At 42.4% G+C, this 24818-nt stretch overlaps 1 protein-coding gene across 1 annotated transcript in view; it reads left to right on the forward strand.

Moving 5' to 3' along the window:
• LOC134344218 (AT-rich interactive domain-containing protein 2-like) overlaps positions 1-24818 on the forward strand; it is a 378430-nt gene that overhangs the window by 119574 nt on the left and 234038 nt on the right. Inside the window, exon 3 of the mRNA XM_063043648.1 lies at positions 12963-13060. Coding sequence (XP_062899718.1) covers positions 12963-13060 — 98 coding nt within the window. The remainder of the gene's footprint in view (positions 1-12962; positions 13061-24818) is intronic.

Here is a 24818-nt window from a genome sequence, read left to right on the forward strand (position 1 = left end):
TAAGCTTAATTGGGTTTACAATGCAGTTGAAATTGATTTATTTACAGTGCATACTATAAACATTTTCTGATCTTAAAATGAACAATTCTTTTCAGTGGTTCAAAATTCAAAGTAAATTTATTATCAAAGTATGTATATGTTCATTTTCCTGCAGACATTTACAGGAAAATAAATATAATAGAATTTATGAAAAACTATAAAGACGGAAACAACCAATGTGTAAAAGTAAACAAATTGTGTAAATAATAAAAAAAGTAAATAAATAATACTGAATGCATGAGTTGTAGTCTATAGGTCCTATAATCCTTGAAAGTGAGTCTATAGATTGTGGAGTCAGTTCCGTGTTAAGGTGAGTGAAGGTATCCATGCTGGTTCAGGAACCTGATGGTTGTAGGTTAATGACTGTTCTGAACCTGGTGACCTACCTCTTGCCCGATGATAGTAATGAGAAGAGAGCATATCCTGGTTGATGGGGGCCCTTGATGATAAATGTTGAGCACATTGTAGCTGATAACTAGGGAGGGAGTTAAGTTAGTGCATTGCTGTCACATTCCGTACTCAGTAGTACTGGACAATTAACAATTAATTTGAGCAGTAGCTGTAACAAAATTCCCATTTTCAATAGTTGTAAATCCTTTACAACTCCCAATGATTTTCACCCACCATCTCAATGCTGACCATCTTGTCTATTTACACTAATCCCATTTGCCTGCATTAGGTCCATATTCATCTACAGTCTGTTGACTTAAATGACTCTGGAAATCTTGTCAAAGGTGATGTTTTATCTACCTCCACTACAACTTCTGGTAGTGCACTGCAGATCTCAACTCCTCTCTATTTGGGAAAAACAGTTCCTCCTTAAAATTTCTCTCATACCTTCAACTTATGCCCTCTTCTTTTTTTCACTCATACCACAAAGACAAATGATTTTGATCATCTACTCTGTCTATCTGCCTTAATTCTCATTCTCGCCTTTGCCCTTGCCTGCACCCTCCCTAATGATTTAAGTCACCCGTGCACTCTCTCTTGCCTGTCAAATGTGGACCCTAGAAGTTCACTCTTTCTTCTGCAACTGCACCTTTGACTTCCTGACCTGCAGACCACAATCAGTAAGGATAGGCAGCAACACCTCCACTACCATTATTCTAAACTCTGGAGCTCTACAAAGTTGGACCCTTAGCCCCCTAGTCTACTCCCTGTACACTTGTGATTGAGTGGCCAGATTCTGTTCTAATGCCATCAACAAATTTGCAGATTATACTACTATAGTGGGATGCGTCTCAAATAATGACGAGTCAGAGTACAGGAAGGAGATAGAGAGCTTAGTGACATAGTGTCATGACGGCTATCTTTCCCTCAACATCAACCAAACAAAAGAACTGGTCATTAACTTCAGGAAGGGGAGCAGTGCACATGCTCCTGTCTCCAGCAACTTTGTTGAGGTTGAGCAGGTTAAACACTTCAAGTTCCTAGGTGTGAATATCATGGATAGCCTGTCCTGTCCAACCATGTTGATGTCATAGCTAAGAAAGCTCACTTATTTCCTCAGGAGGCGGAGGAAATTTGGCATGTTCCCATCATCTCTTTACCATTTTTTTGTCGATGCAGCATAGAAAGCATTATGTCTGGATGCATAATGGCTTGGTGTGGCAACTGCTCTGCATATGACTATATAAAAAAACTGTAGAGATTTGTGAACACAGGTTAGCACATCATGAGAAATGGCCTCACTTCTGTGGACTCTACTTTTCCGCTGCCTCAGTAAAGCAGCCAAGATAATCAAAGATCTCACTCACCTCAGTCATTCTCTCTACTCCCCTCTCCCATTGGCCGGAAGATAGAAAAGCCTGTACCACTAGGCTATAGGACAGTTTCCTTCCCAGTTACATCATTCTTGAATCAACCTCTTGTATTATAAGATGGACTCTTGGCCTCACAATCTACCTCATTATGATCTTGCACTTTATCACTTACCTGTATTGCACATTTTCAGTAGTTTTTACACTTTATTCTGTATTGATATTGTTTTATCTCAATGTACTGAGTAATAATTTGTCTTGCATATAAACAGTATGCAAGTTGCGCAGAGGTATAAAGAATAAATCAGATGAATTTGAAAGGATGGAGACCAAGGTGCAAATAATGTCTAAGACGAAAATGAATGTTAGTTAATCAAAGCTAATCTGTCTGGAGCAATATAAATAAGGGAAAATAAATGAGGGTTGTCAGTAGAAGAAAATATACACCCTGAAATACAGTGGATTCTGGTAAATTGGGCCATTGGTTATTTGGGGCAGTTGCTTATTTGGGACAACTAAACAACAAGAACTAATTGAGAAATTCCATTTACTTGAGACACTATGCCACTTATTTGGGACAGGACACTGTTGCTGAATAGTTTCTAACCAATGTTAGTCACATGCACTCATATGACCATTATGCATGGCATCGTGCTTAGAGCAAACAGCTTTTCAATAGCAGCAGTTGCATGTTAGTTTTTTAAAAATCAGTGAATTTTGTTACTGGTAGTTGGCAAGAATAAACATTCAGACAAGTTAGAACTGTTTTGCTCACTGCAGCTTCAAGCATTCAGGCTTGTGGATGGTAGAAACAGCTAGATGTGTAAATGAAACGATTTCACTACTTCAGGAAGTTAGGAACTACAAAGAATTTGAAGATGTCAACAATCATCTTGAATTTGAGAGTGGTGAATCTGTGGAATTCTCTGCCACAGCAAACTGTTGAGGCCAGTTCATTAGCTATGTTTAAAAGGAAGTTAGATATGGCTCTTGTGGCTACAGGGGTCAGGGGGTATGGAGGGAAGGCTGGGTTCTGAGTTGGATGATCAGCCATGATCATAATAAATGGCGGTGCAGGCTCGAAGGGCCGAATGGCCTACTCCTGCACCTATTTTCTATGTTTCTATGTTTCTATGTTACAATGAAAATGAAGATTTGAAGGATGCAATGATTGAAAGTATTGCATGAAAGCAGTCCATTACCTGTACTGGGTGTCTGTCCCAATTTTGTCAATCAAAAGAACATGGCATTGTATCCTGGATGAAGTCCTCTGTCGATAACTACATTGGATTCTGGTTAATTGGAACATAACGGGACCAGTACATATTGGCCCAATTAAGCAGCTGCTCCAATTAGCCAAAGTTTCATGGAAATAGTTAAAAAGGTAGATAAAAAATTGACATTACCATTTAACTGGCTGGAGGAGAAGATGGTGGCGTGACGCAGCGCACGTAGCCTCTCCGGTGAAATGATATCGTATTTGTTAAATAGGGTACCATGCACAATTCTGATTTGATGGAGACAGCCATGAGAGCACGGAGGAACATCTGGAGTAACTTCTGAACTGCCCGGTTCGCTGCCGCTGCTACTGTGCAATCGAGAATCTCCGGAGGGGAGGCCCCAAAATCCTCAGCTTTGCCTGCTGCTGGCGGCCGGGGATGGGGTCGAAGCGCTCGGCAGAGATGGTGCTCGGTACTCGGTGTCGGAGGGCTGGTTGGAGCTCGAAGTTTTCGGACGACTCAGAGTCGGACTGTGGTCGGGTATGGCAGGGAGAGTTTTCTTCCTTCTCCCGTCTGCGTGAGATGTGGGACTTTCGAGAGACTTTGAACTTTTTTACTGTGCTCATGGTCTGTTCTTCATCAAGTTATGGTATTGCTTGCACTGTTGTAACTATATGTTATAATTATGTGGTTTTAGTCAGTCTTTCAGTCTTGGTCTGTCCTGTGTTTCTGTGATATCACACCGGAGGAATATTGTATCATTTCTTAATACATGCATTACTAAATGACAATAAAAGAGGACTGCGTGTCCTCATAATCTAATCTAATCTAATTATGTATTTAAATGAAATACAGAACGAATTAGAACACTGCCAATAATACTACAGTACTGTAAAACTGTGTTTTAATTCCTAATACTTATTGATGGAGAAAGTTATCCAGTGTATGCTGCCATGTTCCTTTGGTTGACTAAATGAACAAAATCAGCAGATACTCCTGGTGCAGGTGGCCTATCCTTATACGATACTATTGATGATTACCATCTTTCAAATCTTCATTTTCATTGTAACATGTAAGATTATTGTCAATACCTTTAAATTCTCTTGTCAGATTTGTCTTGTCCACATTGAGATTCAAGTTGTTGTGCTTGCACCATTCTACCAGTCATTCTGCCTCCTCTCTGTACGCTGTCTCACTATCATTGTTGATGAGTCCAACCTCTGTTGTGTCATCCACAAACATGATGATTCAGTCATGTACCAACAGCAGGCTGAGCACGCAGCCTTGGAGGGTGTGGGTGCTCAGCATGATGGAGCTAGAGGTGTTGCGGCCAATTAGACTCACTGTGGTCTTTCTGTGAAGAAGTCGAAGGTCCAATTACAGAGAGAGGTTTTGGGACTGAATGAGGAGAGTTTACCCACCGTCTTCTGAAGGATGATTGTATTAAATGCCGAGCTGGTTGATAATCAGCATCCTGGCATATGAGGCACAGTTTTCCAGGTCAGGTCAAGTCAAGTCAAGTTAAGTTTGTTTGTCATTTTGACCATAAGCTGCTGGTACAGTACACAGTAAAAATGAAACAACGTTCCTCCAGGACCATGGTGCTACATGAAACGACACAAAACTACACTAGACTATGTGAGACAGCACAAGGCTACACTAGACTATGTAAAACAACTAAAAACTGCACTAGACTACAGACCTGCACAGGGCTACATAAAGTGCACAAAACAGTGCAAGGCAGTACAATAATTAATCAAGAAGACAATAGGCACAGTAGAGGACAAATTACAATATAATAATAAATGATGTAGATGTCAGTCTAGACTCTGAGTATTGAGGAGTCTGATGGCTTGGGGGACAGGACTGAGTAAAGGGCAAGAGTTATGACATCATCAGTGGACCAATTTGAACGATAAGTAACACTCACAACACACTGGAGGAACTCAGCAGGTTGGGCAGCATCAGTGGAAACGATCAGTCAGCGTTTCGGGCCGGAACCCTTTGTCGTCAGGTTCCGGCCCGAAACGTTGACTGATCGTTTCCACGGATGCTGCCCGACCTGCCGAGTTCCTCCAGCGTGTTGTGAGTGTTGCTTTGACCCCAGCATCTGCAGAGTATTTTGTGTTGAACAGTAAGTAAACTGGAAAGGTCCAATGCAGCAGGAGAATGAGATTTAATGTGATTCATAACCAGCCACGCAAAGCGTTTTGTTATTGTTGAGGTCAGTGCACTAGACAGTAGTCAATAAGGCAGGTTACTGTCACCCTCTTGGGCACTGGGATGATGGTAGCTGCCTTGAAGCCTGCAGGGACATTGGACTATTCCAGAAAGGTGTTGAAGATGTCTGTTATAATCTCTGTTAACTGGGCTAAATAGTCCCTCAGCACCTGACCAGGTATGTTATGAAGCGCTGCAGCTTTTTGTGGGTTGACCCTGGCTAGGGTCTTCCTCATATCAGTTATGGCCAGACTGAGTGCCTGCTCCACTGAAGAGGGTGCCTTCCTTGCTGGCACATTGTTTCATTTATCAAACTATGTGTAAAAGATATTCAGACTATCAGGAAAAGAGGTGTCACCATCTTTGATACGCAGGATAGTTTTGTAGTCTGTTATGGTCTGAATGCCCTGCCACATGTGCCTTGTATCTCTGGTGTCACAGAAATGGCTGTATATTCTCTGTGAATAATCCCATTTTGCCTTCCTGGTGTGGGAAAGCACAGCTCTTGCTGAACTGAGAGCCGTTTTACTCCCGATCTGAAGGTAGTATCCTGATGTGTCAGCAGTGCCAGACCTCTGTTGTCAACCGTGAACTTTTGATTTGCCCTCACAGAGATGTGTTTAATGTTGGTGACGTCCTCAGTTCACTTCTCAATATAGCCAGTCACAGATCCTGCATATTCATTGTTAATGTGATAGTCATAGTATTGCAGGACTGTTTTGAAAAGATGGACAGGAACTTAGTCACTGAGGAGCTACCTGAGGTTGCTCCTTCTGGCCAGGTCCTTACCTCCCTTTGAACTGGTTTGACTTGCTTGATATATATGCAGTCTAAGTGCAGGAATTAGAAAACTGGTCAGAGTATCCAAGGTGGGGGTGAAGGTCACCATGGATGTTGGTACAAACCAGGTCTAATATGCTCTCACCTCTGGTCACAAAGTCAACATGCTAATAGAAACAAGAGAAAAATCTGCAGATGCTGGAAATCTAAGCAACACACACAAATGCAGGAGGAACTCAGCAGGCCAGGCAGCATCTATGGAAAAGAGTACAGTCGACGTTTTGGGTCGAGACAATTTAGGCAGGACTGTTCTTAAGTTAGCATACCTGAAGTAGCCAGCAACAAAAAAGAAATTGTAGGATTGTGTGGTTTGCAGGTCACTGATGATGCCAAAGCTCTCAGCTTTAGAAGAGAGGGAGGTAATGGCATTGATATGCATGTGGAATTGATATTACTCTTGGCTGAGATATCTAAAACCATAGGTGCTTACAGGCGCGGATGTAAACAGCCACAATCACAATGGCAGTGAACTTCTTCGGTAAATAGAATGGTCTATACTTCACCGTTTAAAAAACTCTGCCAGAGGTGAACAGCAAAAGTTCAGTCAACCTGAAATGTTGACAATCCTTTCCTTTCATGGATGCTACTTGACTTACTGAGTTCTTATAGCAGATTGTTATACAATTAGTAAATTACTCCAATTCTTGTGGATAAAATGAAGTAGCTCTATTGAACTGAGTTACTCTTCTGAGGCTTTCGTGTGGTGATGACTTGGGGTTTTGGTGATTGTGTTACTAACCGTGAACCTTACATTATGGTGTAACAGATGCTGGAAATCTCTAGTATGAACACAAAATCTAGTTTTTTTGGTTTAGGAATTCTTCTTGTTCATTGAATAGGCCCAAAGTGTGTTTTTCCCTGGAAGTCGATTACAACATGACTCCTAGTTGTTCCCTTCCACACCTAAATTGTACATCTGCTGCTCGGTGCTCCTCGCCTTGACACTTGGGATTGAATTTCAGCTCACAAATTGTCCATTCCCTGAACTATCATTTATTATTGCAACTATATTTCTGCACCTCACTTTCTGCTTTTTGGCAGTGATCTACACTCTACTATGGATTAGTTTGATATCAATTCGAAAGCAACAATGTCACAAACCATTCAATAGAAAGGTAGAGTTTTTAAATGGTAAAAAATTTAATGGTGTTACGTGGCTGGATGATCCAGCAAGCAACCAGGAATAATTTATTGGTCTTTACTACAAATGATTTGAGTAGAGCCATCTTGCTGCAATTGCATCAGGACTTGATGAGTCCACGTCTAAATTATAGTGTGCAAGTCTGACTTCCTTTTGTAAGGAAATGTCTTGTGGGACCATGGTAAAGGTTTATTCACTAGATGGATTCCTTGGATGGCAGTTTGATAGTACAAAGGTAATTTAAGTATATGGAATGAAAGCTGTCAGCTTTAGAGGAAAGGGAGGTAATGGCTTTGATATGTAGGTGGCATTGATATTACTCTTGGCTGAGATATCTAAAACTGAAGGCTGCTGTCTCAAAATAAGGGGCCTGCCATTCAGAGCACAAGTAGGAGGTTTCTTTGGAAGATAGCGAATCTTAAGAATATTCTGCCTACAAAGGTTGAAAAGGCTTAATTGCTGAGAATTAATTGATGCTTGGGTTTTAAGGGAATTGAGGCTTATGTGGTTAGTGTAGAAAAATAGAGCTGAGATAAAGATGAACCTTAATCCTATTTAAGGTGGAGCAAGGCATGTGGGGATACTTCTGCTGCTATTTGTGTTCTTATTGATTGCTAGAGTCTGTCAACACTTGATACCCACACATGTGCTGTATTATTTAATTTAACTTCATGAACTCATCATCATTATGTGCTGTGTCGTATGATGTGGGTGATCCTATCCATGACCATGACTGCTCTTGGCAAATTTTTCTACGAAAGTGGATTGCCATTGCCGCCTTCTGGGCAGTGTCTTTACAAAATGGTTGACCCCAGCCATTATCAATACTCTTCAGAGATTATCTGCCTGGCGTCAGTGGTCACATAACCAGGATTTGATTCTGGTTTTGATCAAATTCTGATTTGATGGAGACAGACGTGAGAAACACAGAGGAACATCTGGAGAAATTTCTGAAATGCCCGGTTCGCTGCCGCTGCTACTGTGCGATCGAGAATCTCCAGAGGGAAGGCCCTAAAATCCCCGGCTTTGCCTGCTGCTGGCGACCGAGGCTGAGGTCGAAGCGTTCGGATAGAGATGGTGCTTGGTACTCGGTGTCAGAGGGCTGATCAGAGCTCGAAGTTTTCGGACGACTCAGAGTCGGACTGTGGTCGGGCATGGCAGGGAGAGTTTTCTTCCTTCTCCCGTCTGCGTGAGATCAGACCATAAGACAAAGGAGCAGAAGTCGGCCATTTGGCCCATCGAGTCTGCTCTGCCATTTTATCATGAGCTGATCCATTCTCCCATTTAGTCCCACTCCCCTGCCTTCTCACCATAACCTTTGATGCCCTGGCTACTCAGATACCTATCAATCTCTGCCTTAAGTACACCCAATGACTTGGCCTCCACTGCTGCCCGCGGCAACAAATTCCATAGATTCACCACCCTCTGACTAAAAAAATTTCTTCGCATTTCTGTTCTGAATGGGCGCCTTCAATCCTTAAGTCATGCCCTCTCGTACTAGACTCCCCCATCATGGGAAACAACTTTGCCACATCCACTCTGTCCATGCCTTTCAACATTCGGGATGTGGGACTTTCGAGAGACTTTGAACTTTTTTACTGTGCTAATGGCCTGTTCTTCATCAAGTTATGGTATTGTTGCACTGTTGTAACTATATGTTATAATTATGGCAACACACATCAAAGTTGCTGGTGAACGCAGCAGGCCAGGCAGCATCTCTAGGAAGAGGTACAGTCGACATTCCAAGACCCTCGGCCTGAAACGTCGACTGTACCTCTTCCTAGAGATGCTGCCTGGCCTGCTGCGTTCACAAGCAACTTTGATGTGTGTTGCTTGAATTTCCAGCATCTGCAGAATTCCTGTTGTTTGTGTTATAATTATGTGGTTTTTGTTAGTTTTTCAATCTTGGTCTGTCCTGTGTTTCTGTGATATCACACCGGAGGAAAATTGTATCATTTCTTAATGCATACATTACTAAATGACAATAAAAGAGGACTGCGTGTCCTCATAATCTAATTTGTGATCTGCACCAGCTGCTCATATGACCATCTACCAGCTGATCCCTTGACTTCTCGTGATCCTGTTTCGGGGGGTGGGGTATCTAAATAGGTACTACACCTTGCTCAAGGGTGACATACAGGCTAACGGAGGGAAGGGGCATCTTATACCTTCTTTGATAGAGACGTGATTCATGAACTAAGGCAATTAAATGATATAAGTTGTTATCGTTTTTCTTCTTTGAATTATTCAGTAGTGAGAAGTGAAACAGTGCCTTGTAGAATTAAATGAATGATGAATATTACACAAGCCACAGTTATTTGTCACATCTGATCTACATTTAAGTAGCAGCAGTATACTAAGTTTTCTCCAGTATTTACTGATGGTACATAAATTTTTTCACTGTTTCTTTTCTTGATATTATTACCATATTTTGTGTTTTTTGTTTGGCTTCTAAGTGACTTAACAGAGAATGAGTGAACAAATAACCAATACAGTGGTATCACTAAGTAGGTGGAAATTCAGAATGAAGTGCATTGACTCTTCAGGTGCCCCGATATCTGAAGTGAATCTGAAATGTCAGAGTCGAAAGTTGACAATATGGTTATTATAATCCTGATGCATGTTCTAGATCTGAAATGTTGACTGTTGCTTTCCTCTATCTGTTTGTGTTTTGCTTTAGATTCTAGCATTTGTATTCTCTTGTGCCTCCATGATTATTGTAATGTTCGATTACATAAAATGATACAAAAGGACAAAATAACAGTAAAATCTGCTTATTTGGGATGCAAATAATATTTTGGCTCAATTAAGTGGCTACCCAAATAACCAAAAGTTTCATGGAGCTAGTTTAAAAAGGTATAAAAAAAGACAAATTACTGTTTAACTAAGTAATAAATTATGGATTTAAATGAAATACAGAAAATTTCAATGTTCAAAATAAAATTTATTATTCGAGTATGTACATGTCACCACATACAACCCTGAGATTTTTTTTCTGTGGGCATACTTAGCAAATCTATAGAGTAGTAAGTGTGAACTGTTCATAAGGAAGTAGAGGTGCTTTCTTCTCAATAATATTTATATGATGGATCCAGGTCCAGGATATGTCCTCTGAGATAGTGACACCCAGGAATTTAAAGTTATTAACTTCCTCCACCTCTGATCCTCTGATGATTACTGGCTCATGGACCTCTGGTTTCCCTCTCCTGAAGTCTACAATCAGTTCCTTGGTCGTACTGACATTGAATGAGAGCTGCTGTTATTACACCACTTAGACAAGTTTTCAGTCTCCCTCCTGTATGCTGATTCATCACCACCTTTGAGACAGCCCACAGCAGTGCTCTTGTCAGCAAACTTGTATATGGTGTTGGAGCTTTACTTAGCCACATAGTCATAGGTGTAAAGCAAGTAGTTCAGGAGCCAATGAGGTAGCATCTGCTGTCGACCTGTTGCCAATTCAGTAGGTGAATTGGAGCAGATCCATATCACCATTCAGGCAGGAGCTGGTGTGCTATTCACCAGCCTCTCAAAACACTTCATCACTGTGGATGTAAATGCCAATAGTCATTTAGACAGATTATCATGCTCTTCTTGGGCTCTGGTGCGATTGAAGCCTCCTTGAAGGACTCTCTGAGGGAGCGAGAGGTTGAAGATACCTGTGAATACACCAGCTAGGTGGTTGGCACAGATCTTGAGTACTCAGCTAGGTACTCCTTTCGGATAGGATGCTTTCCTTGAATTCACTCTCTTGAAAGCAGACCACATGACAAGCTTTGCTATTCACTACATTGCAAGATTTAGCTTTGTAGGAGGTTATAACATTCAAACCATGTCACAGCCATTGAGCATGCCCTGTTGATTCCAGTCCAGTCCAGAATTTTCACTTTGCCCGAGATTTGGCTTTCTGAAGATCATACCTGAACCTCTTGTAGCATTCTTGATCTCCAGACTTGAATGCCTCTGAACTGGCTCTCAGCTGGTTCCAGATTTTATTGTTCATCCAAGGCTTCTGATTAGGGAATACCCTGAGTGATTTCATGGGAACACATTCATCCACAGCTGTTTTAATAAAGTCTGTAACAACCCTGGTGTCGTCATTCAGGTCCTCAGATGAGTTCTTGAACACTGCCCATTCCAATGACTGAAGACAATCATGTAACCGTTCCTCAGTCTCTTGGTTGTCTTTATCTCTGGAGCCTGGCTCTTTAGGCTCTGTCTATATGCAGGTAGCAGGAGTGCAGCCAAATGATCCATCTTGCCAAAATGCGGTCTCAGAAAGGAACGATAGGCATTCCTTATTGTAGTGTAGCAGTGGTCTAGTATGTTGGGACTTCTGGTGCAACAGGTTACGTGCTAGTTTTAATTGGGTAGGGTTTTCCTCAAAAAGACCTGGTTAAAGTCACCAACTATAATTTGAAATGCATCAAGAAGGCCAGTTCCTTGTTTACAGACAGCATTGTGCATTTTTGTGAGTGCTTGCTTATAAATGGCCGCCAGTGGTTTGTAAACTGTGGTCAGGATCACGGGTGAGAACTCTAAAGGCAAATAGAATGTTTAGTCGTTAGTTGTTCTAAGTCAGGGGAACAAGTAGTTGACATAACCCCAACATACCTGCACCAACAAGAATTGACCAAAAAGCATGCACTGCCATCTCTTTTAAATTAGAACACAACTAATACTATTATAGTACTGCAAAACTGTGCATTGGGCCCTAATAGGTGTTGATGGAGGAATTCATCCAGTGAACTGCTCATCCTGATGTATTTCAATTATAGTTGGTGACTGTAAATGAAGAAAATCAGTGCAGACACTTAGTAAGGATTTGCACTGCCTTTTCAGGCAATGCTTTCAACAACTGCATCCTCCAAATCTTCATTTTTATTGTAACATTCAAGATGATTATTGATATCTTCAAATTCTTTGTAGTCCCTAACAAGTGGTGAAATTGTTTCATTTTCTATCCTGTCCATTTCTGGCATCTCTAAGCCTGAATGCTTGAAACTGCAGTGAGGAAAAAAGTTCTGACTTGTCTTTCTACTTATTTCTCACCAACTATCAGTGACAAAAACCACTGCTTTTTTGAACATCAACACATGCAATTGACTCTATTTAAAAACTGTTCACTCTATGCATGGTGTGGTGTCTGTTGGCTACTCAAGATCACGCGACCTGATGCTAGTTAGAAACTGTTTTCATTCTTTAAGAGTTGTCCCAAATAACCAGCTGTCCCAATAAACTGATGGCCCCAAGAATTGGAGTCCACTGTTACTGGAAACACTCAGTAGGTCAGATAGCATGTGTAGAGATGGCTGTACTTTGGTTTCATCACTGTTTGTCATTGCAATGAAAGCTTATGACTGAAAATGAGCAATATTTGTTATATTTCCAGGTCCTGCAGAATTTTGTTTTTGTTTTTTTTTATTGTCAATTGCTTTGGATTCACCAAAATTAGCAAGAAAATTGCATTTTAGAGGATTTTTAGAAAGAAAACAAATTCACCAAGATCATAATTTTGATTTGTTCTCTTGTCAATGTTAACAGTACACATGGCTTATGACTAATAATGCGAAGAAGGAAAAATTGTCAGCACATGTTTGAATGAATTGACTGAGCATCCACTCTAGTTACCGTAACAGATTTTGCTATGTAATTTTATGATTTAATAAACATAGTAGTAAGAATATGAGAATTGGCATCAGTTTGGTGTGCACAATTTTACTATACCTACATTTACTTTTTTAGGTAACAGATAAAGGTCTCTGGGCAGATCTTTTGGAGGAATTCAACTTTCCAAAAGGTTGCGCCAATGCAGCTTTTGCTTTGAAGCAGTACTACCTGAGGTGAGTGAAAATAAGTGAATACACCTCATCCTATTTGCACGTTGGTTCTTTCTGTGCTGACACAAGTAGGCATGAAATTCTTCAGGTTAACTAAACTGTTTAGTCATTTAATTATTGATAATGTTTTTATCTCAAATTAGCCAATTGTATTGCATTTAACTTGCATTTCTATAGTCTGTCAAATGTTTGGCATATAATTGCTTAGTACAATGAATGGATGGTCTAAGCAGTTTCCGTTCTAAGTGCATGTACAGTAGGGAGAAATCAAGAATATTGTCATGAAATACCAAAGTCATGCTTCCAATTGATAATGGACGAAGAGACATGGGAATAGAAATTTGAAATTTCAGGTCTTTCCAGGCACCATGCTACTAACAAATATATTCCTGGCAAAAGTAAAGTTCTAGCAAATATGATTGTCAGGTGGTGGTGCTGCCGTGTGGGAAATAATGCAGTAGCTCTACTGGAGATGTGGTTTAAAAAAGTTAGGAGTGGACACTAAATATTCCTAATTACAACATGTTCAGGAAGGTGTAAAGGATGGGGAGCAGGATAACTATTTAAAGGTAATAATTTGGTCAGACTCTTGCTAGCCTATTGATTCCAATGTATTTCTTTGGTTTACTGTGACTACCTGCAAGAAAAGTACATATACATACTAAGATAGTAAACTTACTTTGTAATTTGAACTTTGAATTTTGATTGTAATGTGGAATTAGAACTGAATGTTTTGGATAGTACTAGAGGAAAGGGCAAGCAATGGGAGATTTTTTTCTGAGGCATATTTGAAATAACTCAAACATGAGAAAATCTGCAGATGCTGGAAATTCAAACAACACACACAAAATGCTGGTGGAACGCAGCAGGCTAGGCAGCATCTATAGGAAGAAGTACAGTCGACGTTTTGGGTTGAGACCCTTCGTCAGGACTAACGGAAAAAAGAGATAGTAAGGGATTTGTGAGGGGGAGGGGGAGACCCGAAATGATAGGAGAAGACAGGAGGGGGGAGGACTGAAGCCAAGAACTGGGAAGTTGATTGGCAGATTCAAAGAACTTTCTAGTTCAATATCTCCTTGATCAGTGAAGATGGAATAATTGCCGTATCTGGTTCTGGTGTGAGTCAAATTGATGATCTATAAGGGGATCACTTGGGGAATGGTAAATATAATATCCTAAAACTTGGATTATGAATGGCAAAGAACAGTGAGAAACCTGGCAGTAGGTTTGGCCCCTCAAACCTGCCCCTTCATTCATGGCTAATCTATGCCAGATGTCAACTCCTCCTTTGCTTCAGATTCCTATCGTCTTAATCCCCTAATCTTTCAAAACACATTTACCTCTATTTTAAATACATCAAATGAGATAGTATTCATAACATTCTGGGCAGACTTCACAAGATTCACGACCCAGTTGAGATCCTCAGTCTGATAATTTTTAATTAAGTTCCCTCTCGTTTTTTCTAGACACTGTCAGTTACAAACCTGTATGATCTTTCCAGGTAGGATCACCTGACCGTTCCAGGTGTCAGTCTCATAAATACCTCTGAACTGCTTCCAATTACATCCCTCCTTGAAGACCAATACTGTGTACAGTACTCCACATGTGGTCTCCATATAAGTGAGGCATTGCCTTCCTACTTTTATATTCAGTTCCCCGAATGATAAAATACAGCATTCTCTTAGCTTTTCTAATTAATTGTTATATCTTTATGTCAGTCTTATGTGAATCATATACCAGAGCACCAAGATCCCTTTGCACCTCAAGAGTTCTAGAATCTCTCACTGTTAAAATATGCTTTTTCTTATTTTTCCTGTGAAATAGACAACTTTACTTTTTCCCTTCATTATATTCCATCTCTACCCACTCTCTTAAACTCACTACCACCTTCCTGCTAGCTTTGTCATGAACAAAGGGCCAAGAGGACAGCTTTAACATGGATTTGAATTTTAAAAGCTAGTCCTTATTAAGTTCTTGAATTTGCTGGAAACCATAACATATTTTGTTCAAAACCATCCTTCAGGGGAAAATTTCTGGTCTATTTATGAGTCCAAGTCCAGCAATGTCTTCATGCTAATCTGCTTTCTGAAATCAAGCTGTTTGGTTGAGGCAAAGTTGTTACATTAACAGAATCAGATCACCTGGCAGTAATCTAAACCCCCAAATTGATACAACATAGTCACACCTCCTGCCCAATCAACCTAGCAAAGTCTTTCTTTCAGACATCAGGAGACTATGCCATAGAGTAATTCAGCTTGATATATTTAGACTCTGAATTGTACTTAGCAGTCAATGTGCCAGATTCCTTCAAAATATGTCGTGGCCCACTTCCAGCATGAACCCCAAATGGAATATAGTGATATGCAGTGACTTGATGTCGGTGTCCTTAAACTTCAAAGTCTTAAGCATTGGATTAAACCAATGCAAGGCAACTTCCTCTTAATTGACACCTATCATACACTTGCAATTTAACAAGTTAAAGTTAACACAGTTTAGAACTATCCATTCAACTTCGATCAAGTACCTCTGGAGTTAGTAAGGACACCGCGGAGCTTCATTTAACTCGCTTCGACTGGAAGGGTCCGGTGCCGGCATCGAGACCATAAACAAAGACGGGGGAAGCATGGAGGTCTGCGTGCTAGGCTAAGGCTAAATCCACACCGGCCAGCACTACCTAGCATCTTCCTCGCCAATGTTCGGTCTCTGACGAACAAGCTGGCCGAACTAAGGACTTGGACCCTCACACAAAGAAAGCTTATGGATTGCAACGTCATGTTTTTTATGGAGACGTTGCTAAGCAGTGATGTCCCAAACAACGTGCTGGAACTGGAAGGGCGCATGGTCTACAGGGCTGACAGAGCTGCAACATCTATAGGTAAAAGTAGGGGAGGTGGTTTATACATCTACGTGAATCGATCATGGTGTACTAACTCTAACGTTGCTGACACTTATTGCTCTGCTGATCTGGAATACCTGATTATTAAGTGCAGACCTTTTTATCAACCTCGAGAATTTACATGCATCACTGCTGTCGCAAGTTTATGTTCCACCGGATGCTAATGCTAAAGTAACCATGAAAGACCTCAGTGCCGCAATTAGCAAGCTGCAGACATTGCATCCAGACGGAGCCTTTATTGTCACTAGGGACTTTAATCATTGTAACCTACGTACCGTGCTTCCAAGATTTTACCTAAATGTATCGTGCACCACAAGGGGTAATGAAACCTTAGATCATGTCAACACAAATGTGGCTGACGCTTACAAAGCCACTACCCTCCCTACCTGGGACAGTCCAACCATCTTTCATTGTCTCTGCTTCTCAAGTACTGCCCGGTCATTAAACTGTGAAACCCACAATGAAGACTATTAAGATCCGGCTGGCGGGTGCTGACTCTGCTCTTCAGCACCAATTCCAGCACACAGACTGGAGCACGTTTGCTGCCCATGCCACCACAGACTCTCAGATTAACATTGATTTATATACCAACTCTGTCCTTGAGCACATCAACTAGTGTGTCGATAGAGTGACATCACAAAAATAAATACAAGTTTTCCCCAATCAGAAATCATGGATGAACAGAGAAGTCTCCCTCCTGCTCAAAGCCAGAGATTCAGCCTTCAGTCCTGGAGACAGGGAGGCTTACAGCTCAGCCAGGGCCAACCTGAGGATGGGAATCTCTTAGGCTAAACACATATACAAACAGAGAATTGAGGAGCATTTCAACTCCTCGGACCCCTGGTGCATGTGGCATGGCATATAGGTCATTACAGACTTCAAACCACCTAGTACTGTGCCCCCTTTCAGCTCTGCTTCCCTCCCGGATGAGCTCAATTACTTCTATGCTCGCTTTGACCGAGAGAACAAGGAGGTCACCCTCAAAGCGGATCTCCCACCTGGTGAACTGCCTCTCTCACTTTCCACCTCCGATGTTTGCTCCACCCTGAGCAGGGTGAATGTACGGAAGGCAGCTGGTCTGAATGGAATAGCTGGCCGTGTGCTCAGAGCCTGTGCAGGGCAGTTGGCTGGGGTCTTCACGGACATTTTTAATCTGTCCCTGGCCCAGGCAGTTTTCCACACAAGCTTCAAGATCACCACCATCGTGCCAGTGCCGAAGTATTCCACTGCCACGGGCCTGAATGACTTCTGTCCAGTTGCACTCACCCCCATCATTGCAAAGTGCTTTGAGAGACTAGTTCTATCACATCTGAAATCCTGTCTGCCCACTACCCTGGACCCCCATCAATTTGCCTATCACACCAACAGGTCACCAGAGGATGCCATCTTCACGGCACTTCACTCTGCCCTGACCCACCTGCACAGTCCAACTCTTACGTCAGAAGGCTGTTCATTGCCTTTAGTTCGGCATTCAATACTGTGATCCCTTCCAAGCCGATCGCCGAACTTCGCCAGCTTGGTATCAGCTCATCCCTCTGCAATTGTACCTTGGACTTTCTGACTAACAGACCTCAATCAGTTAAGTTAGACAACCTCTCCTCCTCCACTCTTACCCTGAACACCGGCGTGCCTTAAGGCTGTGTGCTGAGCCCTCTTCTGTACTCCCTTTTCACCTATGACTGCGTTCCTGTACATGGTTCTAACTCCATAATCAAGTTCGCAGATGACACCACGGTGGTTGGTCTGTTCAGAGGGGATGATGAGACGGCCTACAAGGACGAGGTCCAGCACCTGGCCGCGTGGTGTGCTGACAACAACCTGGCCCTTAACACCCAGAAGACCAAGGAGATTATTGTGGACTTCAGGCATGCGAGGAGCCACTCTTACGTCTCCATCTACATCAACGGAACTGTAGTGGAGCGTATATCAAGCTTCAAATTCCTTGGTGTCCACATTTCCGAGGATCACACCTGGTCCCTGAACTCCTCCATCCTGATCAAAAAGGCACAACAGCACCTTCATTTCCTGTGGAGCATCAAGAAAGCTCACCACTGTCCCAGGATACTGATGGACTTTTACCGCTGTACCATTGAGAGCGTACTCACTAACTGCATCTCAGTGTGGTATGGCAATTGTCCCGTATCAGACCACAAAGCACTCCGGCGTGTGGTGAAAACTGCCCAGCGGATTATCGGCACCCAATTGCCCACCATTGAGAACATCTACTATAAACGCTGCCTGGGCAGGGCGATAAGCATTATCAAGGATGCATCTCACCCTGACCATGAACTTGTTACTCTCCTCCCATCTGGTAGGTGCTGCAGGAGCCTTCGCTCCCGCATCAGCAGGCACAGGAAGAGCTTCTTCCCTGAGGCTATGACCTTGCTGAACCTCACATCACAGCGCTAAGCAGTATTGCAACCATATTGTACTGTCTCAGTACTATTATATTTGTGTGCTGTAGCACTTAATTTTTATTCGCAGTTATTTTGTAAATAACACTATTCTTTGCATTTCTGGTCAGATGCTAACTGCATTTCATTGGCTTTGTATCTGTACTCGGCACAATGACAATAAAGTTGAATCTAATCTAATCAAGTCTAAACGCAAACAACAGGAATTCTGCCTAGCCTGCTGCGTTCCACGCGACTCCCTTGTCCATTCGTCCCCCCCATCCCTACCCACTGATCTCCCTCCTGGCACTTATCCTTGTAAGCGGAACAAGTGCTACACATGCCCTTACACTTCCTCCCTTACCACCATTCAGGGCCCCAAACAGTCCTTCCAGGTGAGGCGACACTTCACCTGTGAGTTGGCTGGGGTGATATACTGTGTCCGGTGCTCCCGATGTGGCCTTCTATATATTGGTGAGACCCGACGCAGACTGGGGGACCGCTTTGCTGAACACCTACGCTCTGTCCGCCAGAGAAAGCAGGATCTCCCAGTGGCCACACATTTTAATTCCACTTCCCATTCCCATTCTGACATGTCTATCCACGGCCTCCTCTACTGTAAAGATGAAGCCACACTCAGGTTGGAGGAACAACACCTTATATTCCGTCTGGGTAGCCTCCAACCTGATGGCATGAACGTCGACTTCTCTAACTTCCGCTAATGCCCCACCTCCCCCTTGTACCCCATCTGTTATTTATTTTTATACACACATTCTTTCTCTCACTCTCTTTTTTCTCCCTCTGTCCCTCTGACTATACCCCTTGCCTATCCTCTGCGTCCCCCCCCCCCTGTCTTTCTTCCCAGACCTCCTGTCCCATGATCCTCTCGTATCCCTTTTGCCAATCACCTGTCCAGCTCTTGGCTCCGTCCCTCGCTCTCCTGTCTTCTATCATTTTGGATCTCCCCCTCCCCCTCCCACTTTTAAATCTCTTACTAACTGTTCCTTCAGTTAGTCCTGACGAAGGGTCTCGGCCTGAAACGTCGACTGTACCTCTTCCTAGAGATGCTGCCTAGCCTGCTGCGTTCACCAGCAACTTTGATGTGTGTTGTTAATCAAATCTAAATCTGTCCCGAGCCTTATAGGCGCTTCAGGCCGGTGCTCATGCTGGTTTCTGTGGCGTGAAGCGACTGAGAGTACGAGATTCCCCCCCGCAGGATAGGATGCCAGTCTATCATGAGGTTAACCCCCAGCATTTTGCCGGTACCCATTTTCAGCTGGGTGGACTGGAGCAGTGTGTTGCTAAGTGCCTTGCTCAAGAACACAACAAGCTGCTTCGGTATTTAACGGGTACTCGTCGTTAAATAGCTTTGAGTAGGGGCCAAATGCCTATCACTATTAGTGGCTTGGGAAGTACCGTTACCGAACTGGGAGAGTCCTAAAAACATACTTGCCAGATTGGATCTGCGACAGAAGAACCCATACGAGACGATATCTGTTTAATTTCATTGTCCCCAGCCCATCATATGCATGACGGTGCTGTTCATGATTTAGTATCCACTTAATCCTTTAATGTTTTGGATGGCTTGGTTATTATGCTAATAGAACTAGCAGTCAAATCTATGGCTATGGAGTTGTCTTTTGCCATGTTTACTGGCATTTTCATCGTTAATGGAAAGGCCAAGCACGTGAATGCCAGAGGTTAAGCTGAGATATTTGTAGCAGAATTGATCCATGAATGGAGAATGGATAATTCAGAATATAAGGATGTAAGTAGGAAAAGGAGTAGACCATTTGGCCTGTCGGGTCTGCCATATTATTAAATATGACTGTGGCTGATATGCCCCAGATCTTCTTTCCTCTTCTTGTGCTGGTTCCCCCATTGTCTTCAATTTCTTGATCTGCTAGAAATACCCTCTGTTAAGTCTCCTGCTGATTTGTCTCCACAACATTTCAGTATATAATTGGAGAAATACAGACCCCTTTGTGAAAAGAATTTTCAATGCACTTCTTTTCCAAATAACTAACCCTTAATCTTGTTACATGTCCCCTCATTGGAGATTCTCTCACTTGTGAAACATTGCAACACCTACCCTATCTTGCCCCTTCATAATCTTAGAACATTGCAGCATAGTTTTTCAGCAAGCAGCAGTTAGCTTGAGAGGTCTTTTGCTGATGACACAGCATGAGGTTTAAACAGAGCTCGGGTGCTTTTCGGCTCTTTTTTGGTGAGTTGTAATGCACAAGGTTAATAAAAAGAAAGGAGGTATAAGTGGAGCGGATAGTGTTAGAGTGGTCTGGCTTTAGTTCAACAGGCTTGGACAAGCACAGGCGGAGGTTCTATCTAAGTTTCTAGTAATTTCTCCACTTTGATGACCTTTGGCTCATACGGAAAAATGAGGAGGTAGTCACCCATAAGTTGCAGGAGGCATATACCTGGGTGACTGTCAGGAGAGGAAAAGGGTATAGGCAGTCAGTGTAGAGTACTCTGGTGGCCGTTCTCCAATAAGCTCAGAGACCTTGGCCTTCACCTTTCCTTGTGTAGCTGGATCCTGGACTTCCTGTCAGATTGCCGGCAGGTGGTAAGAGTGGGCTCCCTCACCTCTACCCCTTTGACCCTCCACACTGGTGCCCCTCAGGGTTGTGTACTAAGCCCCCTGCTTTACTCTCTGTGAACCCATGACTGTGTTGCCACCCACAGCTCCAATCTGCTAACTAAATTTGCTGATGACATTAATCTCAAATAATAATGAGGCAGCCTACAGAGAGGACGTCATCACTCTGACACAGTGGTGTCAAGAAAACAACCTCTCCCTCAATGTCGCAAAAACAAAGGAACTGGTTGTGGACTACAGTAGAAATAGAAACAGGCTAACCCCTATAGACATCAATAGATCTGGGGTTGACATGGTGAACAGCTTTAAGTTCCTCAGCATAAACATCAACGAGGATCTCTCTCACATGGTCTGCACATATCGACTGTATGGTGAAAAAGGCACAACAGTGCCTCTTTCACCTCAGAAAGTGGAAGAAGTTTGGTATGGCCCCCCAAATTCTAAGAACTTTCTATAGGGGTACGATTGAGAGTATCCTGACTGGCTGCATCACTGCCTGGTATGGGAATTCTATTTCCCTTAATTGCAGGTACAAAGGGCAAGGAAAGTAACATTGACATCAACAATTGGGAAACCATGCCATGGACAGGAAACTCCAGCAAACCATCATCCGAGAAGGAACAGCAACTTTCAAAGCCAACAGATGTGCAGAATTAGAAGAAAAGAGAAGAAAATGAAAAGAGAGGCAGCAACAACCAAAACCCAATCTGCCATCTGGAACTACCTGTCCTGAATGCGGAAGAACTTTCAGAGCCAAGGTTGGACTCATAAGCCACTTGAGAGCCCATAAGTAGATCAACAGAATGAAGACCATCATCCTCGACCTCGGGGCTTAGCCACGACGACGAATTGCATATTGCACATTTAGACGGAGATGTAACGTGAGGATGTTTACTCCTCATGTATATGAAGGATGTAAATAATAAAGTCAATTCAATTCAATTCAAGTATGCAGTTTTGGATACTGTTGGGAATTACAGAAGCATGCAAGAGAAGCTGGCCAAAATTGATTGGAAAGGGACACCAGCAGGGTAACAGCAATAGCCGGTGTTTCTGGAGGAAATTCGGAAGATACAGGAAAGATACATCCCAAAGATGAAAAAGTATTTCAAAGAGAGAATGAGGCAATCGTGGCTGACAAGGGAAGTCAAAGACAGCATAATAACTAAAGAGAGGGTAGATAATATAGCAAAATTTAGTGGGAAGGTAGAGGATTCAAAAGTTTTTAAAAAACCAACAGGCAACTAAAAGAGCCATAAAGAGCAGAGCCAATAAAAAGGTGTTAAAGGTCAGGCACATGACCTACCGCCAATGGCACTGGAATGCAATATTTAACTTGGGAAGAAAAAAAATATAAAAGCAGACGCTTTGAGTGTGCTGGCGGCGGTAACTCTGTAGGAGACCAACTTTTGCGGATGTGAGGTGCCCCACGAGCACATGGAAATTTGGAATGAAACTATGAGGAACATATGGCCAGCAGCAGAAACTCCTTTATAACTGGTAATATCTTTTCTGTTCTTTGACTGATCATGGAAGGTCAGGAACACTTAGGTGGTGTGCATACAGGTATTGGTTGTGTAAGTTCACATGTTCTCCAGTTGAGACAATAAAGGTACTTGTCAGTAAATACAGGTCTCTTTGTGCCTCTCTGATCATTATTACAACGGATGATTCTTGTAACAGGAGGGAGGCAGAAGAAAGGTAATTGTAGATCAGTTAGCCTGACTTCAGTGGTTGGAAAGATGTTGATGTTTTAATATTAAGGATGAAGTTTTGGAGTACTTGGAGGAACTTGATAAAATAGGCCAAAGTCAGCATGGTTTTCTAAAGGAGAAATCTCCCTCAACATATCTGTTGGAATCCTTTGAGGAAATAACAGGCAGGATAAACAAAGAAGTCAGTAGATGTTGTTTATTTGGATTTTCAGAGGGCCGTAGACAAGGTGCAGTACATGAGGCTATTTAACAAGATAAGAGCCATGATATTACAGGAAAGATAGTAGCATGAATAGAAGATTGGCTGACTGGCAAGAGGTAAAGAGTGGGAATAAAGGAGGCCTTTTCTGGTTTACTGCTGTAGTGTATCAAGGGAGTTTGTTGCTTCTTTTCATGTTATATGCCAGTGAATTGGATGAAAGAATTGATGGTTTTTTGCCCATGTTTGTGGACGATACATAGGTAGGTGGAGGGGTATGTAGTGTTGATGAAGCAGGGTGTATGCAGGAGGGCTTGCATAGATTTGGGGAATGGGCAAAGAAGTGACTGATGGAACTTAGTGTAGGGAAGTGCATGGTCATGCACTGTGGCAGAAGGAATTAAAGCATGGACTGTTTTCTAAATGGGGAGTAAATTCAGAAGTCATAGGTGCAAAGGGACTTGGGAGTATTCATGCAGATTCCCTAAAGGTTAACTTTCAGGTTGAGTTGGTGGTAAGGAAGGCAAATGAAGTGTTAACAGTCATCTTGAGAGGATTAGATCCGACCACACTTGAACTGTTGTGAGCAGTTTTGTACCCCTCATTTAAGAGAAGATGCGCTGGCATTGGAGAGGGTTCAGAGGAGGTTCACGAGAATGATCAGAGGAATGAAAGGGTTAACATATGAGGAGCATTTGATGGTTCTGGGCCTGTACTCACTGGAGTTGAGAAGAATAAGGAGGGATCTCATTGAAACCTATTGGATATTAACAAGCCTAGATAGACTTGATGTGGAGAGGATATTACCTGTCGAGAGTGAGTCTAGGACCAGAGGGCACAGCCTCAGAATTCAGGGACATCCATTTAGGTTGTCCCTGAATGAAATGGCTGTACATGTAAGATAATAGGACTTGGAGAATATTTAGATGTGGGCTAAATAGCAGGTAACATTTGTGTCATATAAGTGCTGAGGTCAAGGAAGTTTCTAATTACCCACCTTTTCAATTCAGTAGGATCTATGTTGCCCACATGCACGCCACCATTGACCAGGAACTCAATAGACTAGTGATGTAAATATTGGCTACAAAAGAAGGTCAACAGCTAGATATCCTTTAGCAGGAGACTCACCTTGTATCCTAGATCCTTTCTATGGCTATCTACTACACTTCCTCTGAGACAAAAATGCAGAAAATGGAATAATCTTCACTTTTGTAGTTTAGTGCAGTTCCAAAAACATTCAGGAAGTTTTCAAGTTAGCCATGTTATTTGACTCAGTCAGTGGCAGATGATGTATGGGAATATCATCTGCTCTATGCTATCTAGGTCTCAGATGATCCAGAATATACTGCTGTTCCTTCATTGTCTCTGGGTCTTTATTGGAAGGACTGAAGTGGGTTAACAGTTCTACTTATCACCACAACCATGTGCAATTATGAATGGGTAATGAATGTTCAGCTCATCAGCCATACTTGTGTCACTTAATATGAAGTTTTATTTTAATTAAAAAAAAGGAGCCTAGAAAATCTGGGGTTGTCTTTAGCAGAAAAGTTTGAAAGGAGGTTAAATAGCAGTGTACAAAATCATTCCCATTCTGACATGTCTATCCACGGCCTCCTCTACTGTAAAGATGAAGCCACACTCAGGCTGGAGGAACAACACCTTATATTCCGTCTGGATAGCCTCCAACCTGATGGCATGAACATCAACTTCTCTAACTTCCGCTAATGCCCCACCTCCCCCTCGTACCCCATCTGTTATTTATTTTTATACACACATTCTTTCTCTCACTCTCCTTTTTCTCCCTCTGTCCCTCTGACTATACCCCTTGCCCATCCTCTGGGTTCCCCTCCCGCCTTGTCTTTCTTCCCGGACCTCCTGTCCAATGATCCTCTTGTATCCCCTTTGTCAATCACCTGTCCGGCTCTTGGCTCCATCCCTCCCCCT

The sequence above is a fragment of the Mobula hypostoma genome, chromosome 3 (assembly GCF_963921235.1).
Source record: "Mobula hypostoma chromosome 3, sMobHyp1.1, whole genome shotgun sequence".
Taxonomy (NCBI): Eukaryota; Metazoa; Chordata; class Chondrichthyes; order Myliobatiformes; family Myliobatidae; genus Mobula; species Mobula hypostoma.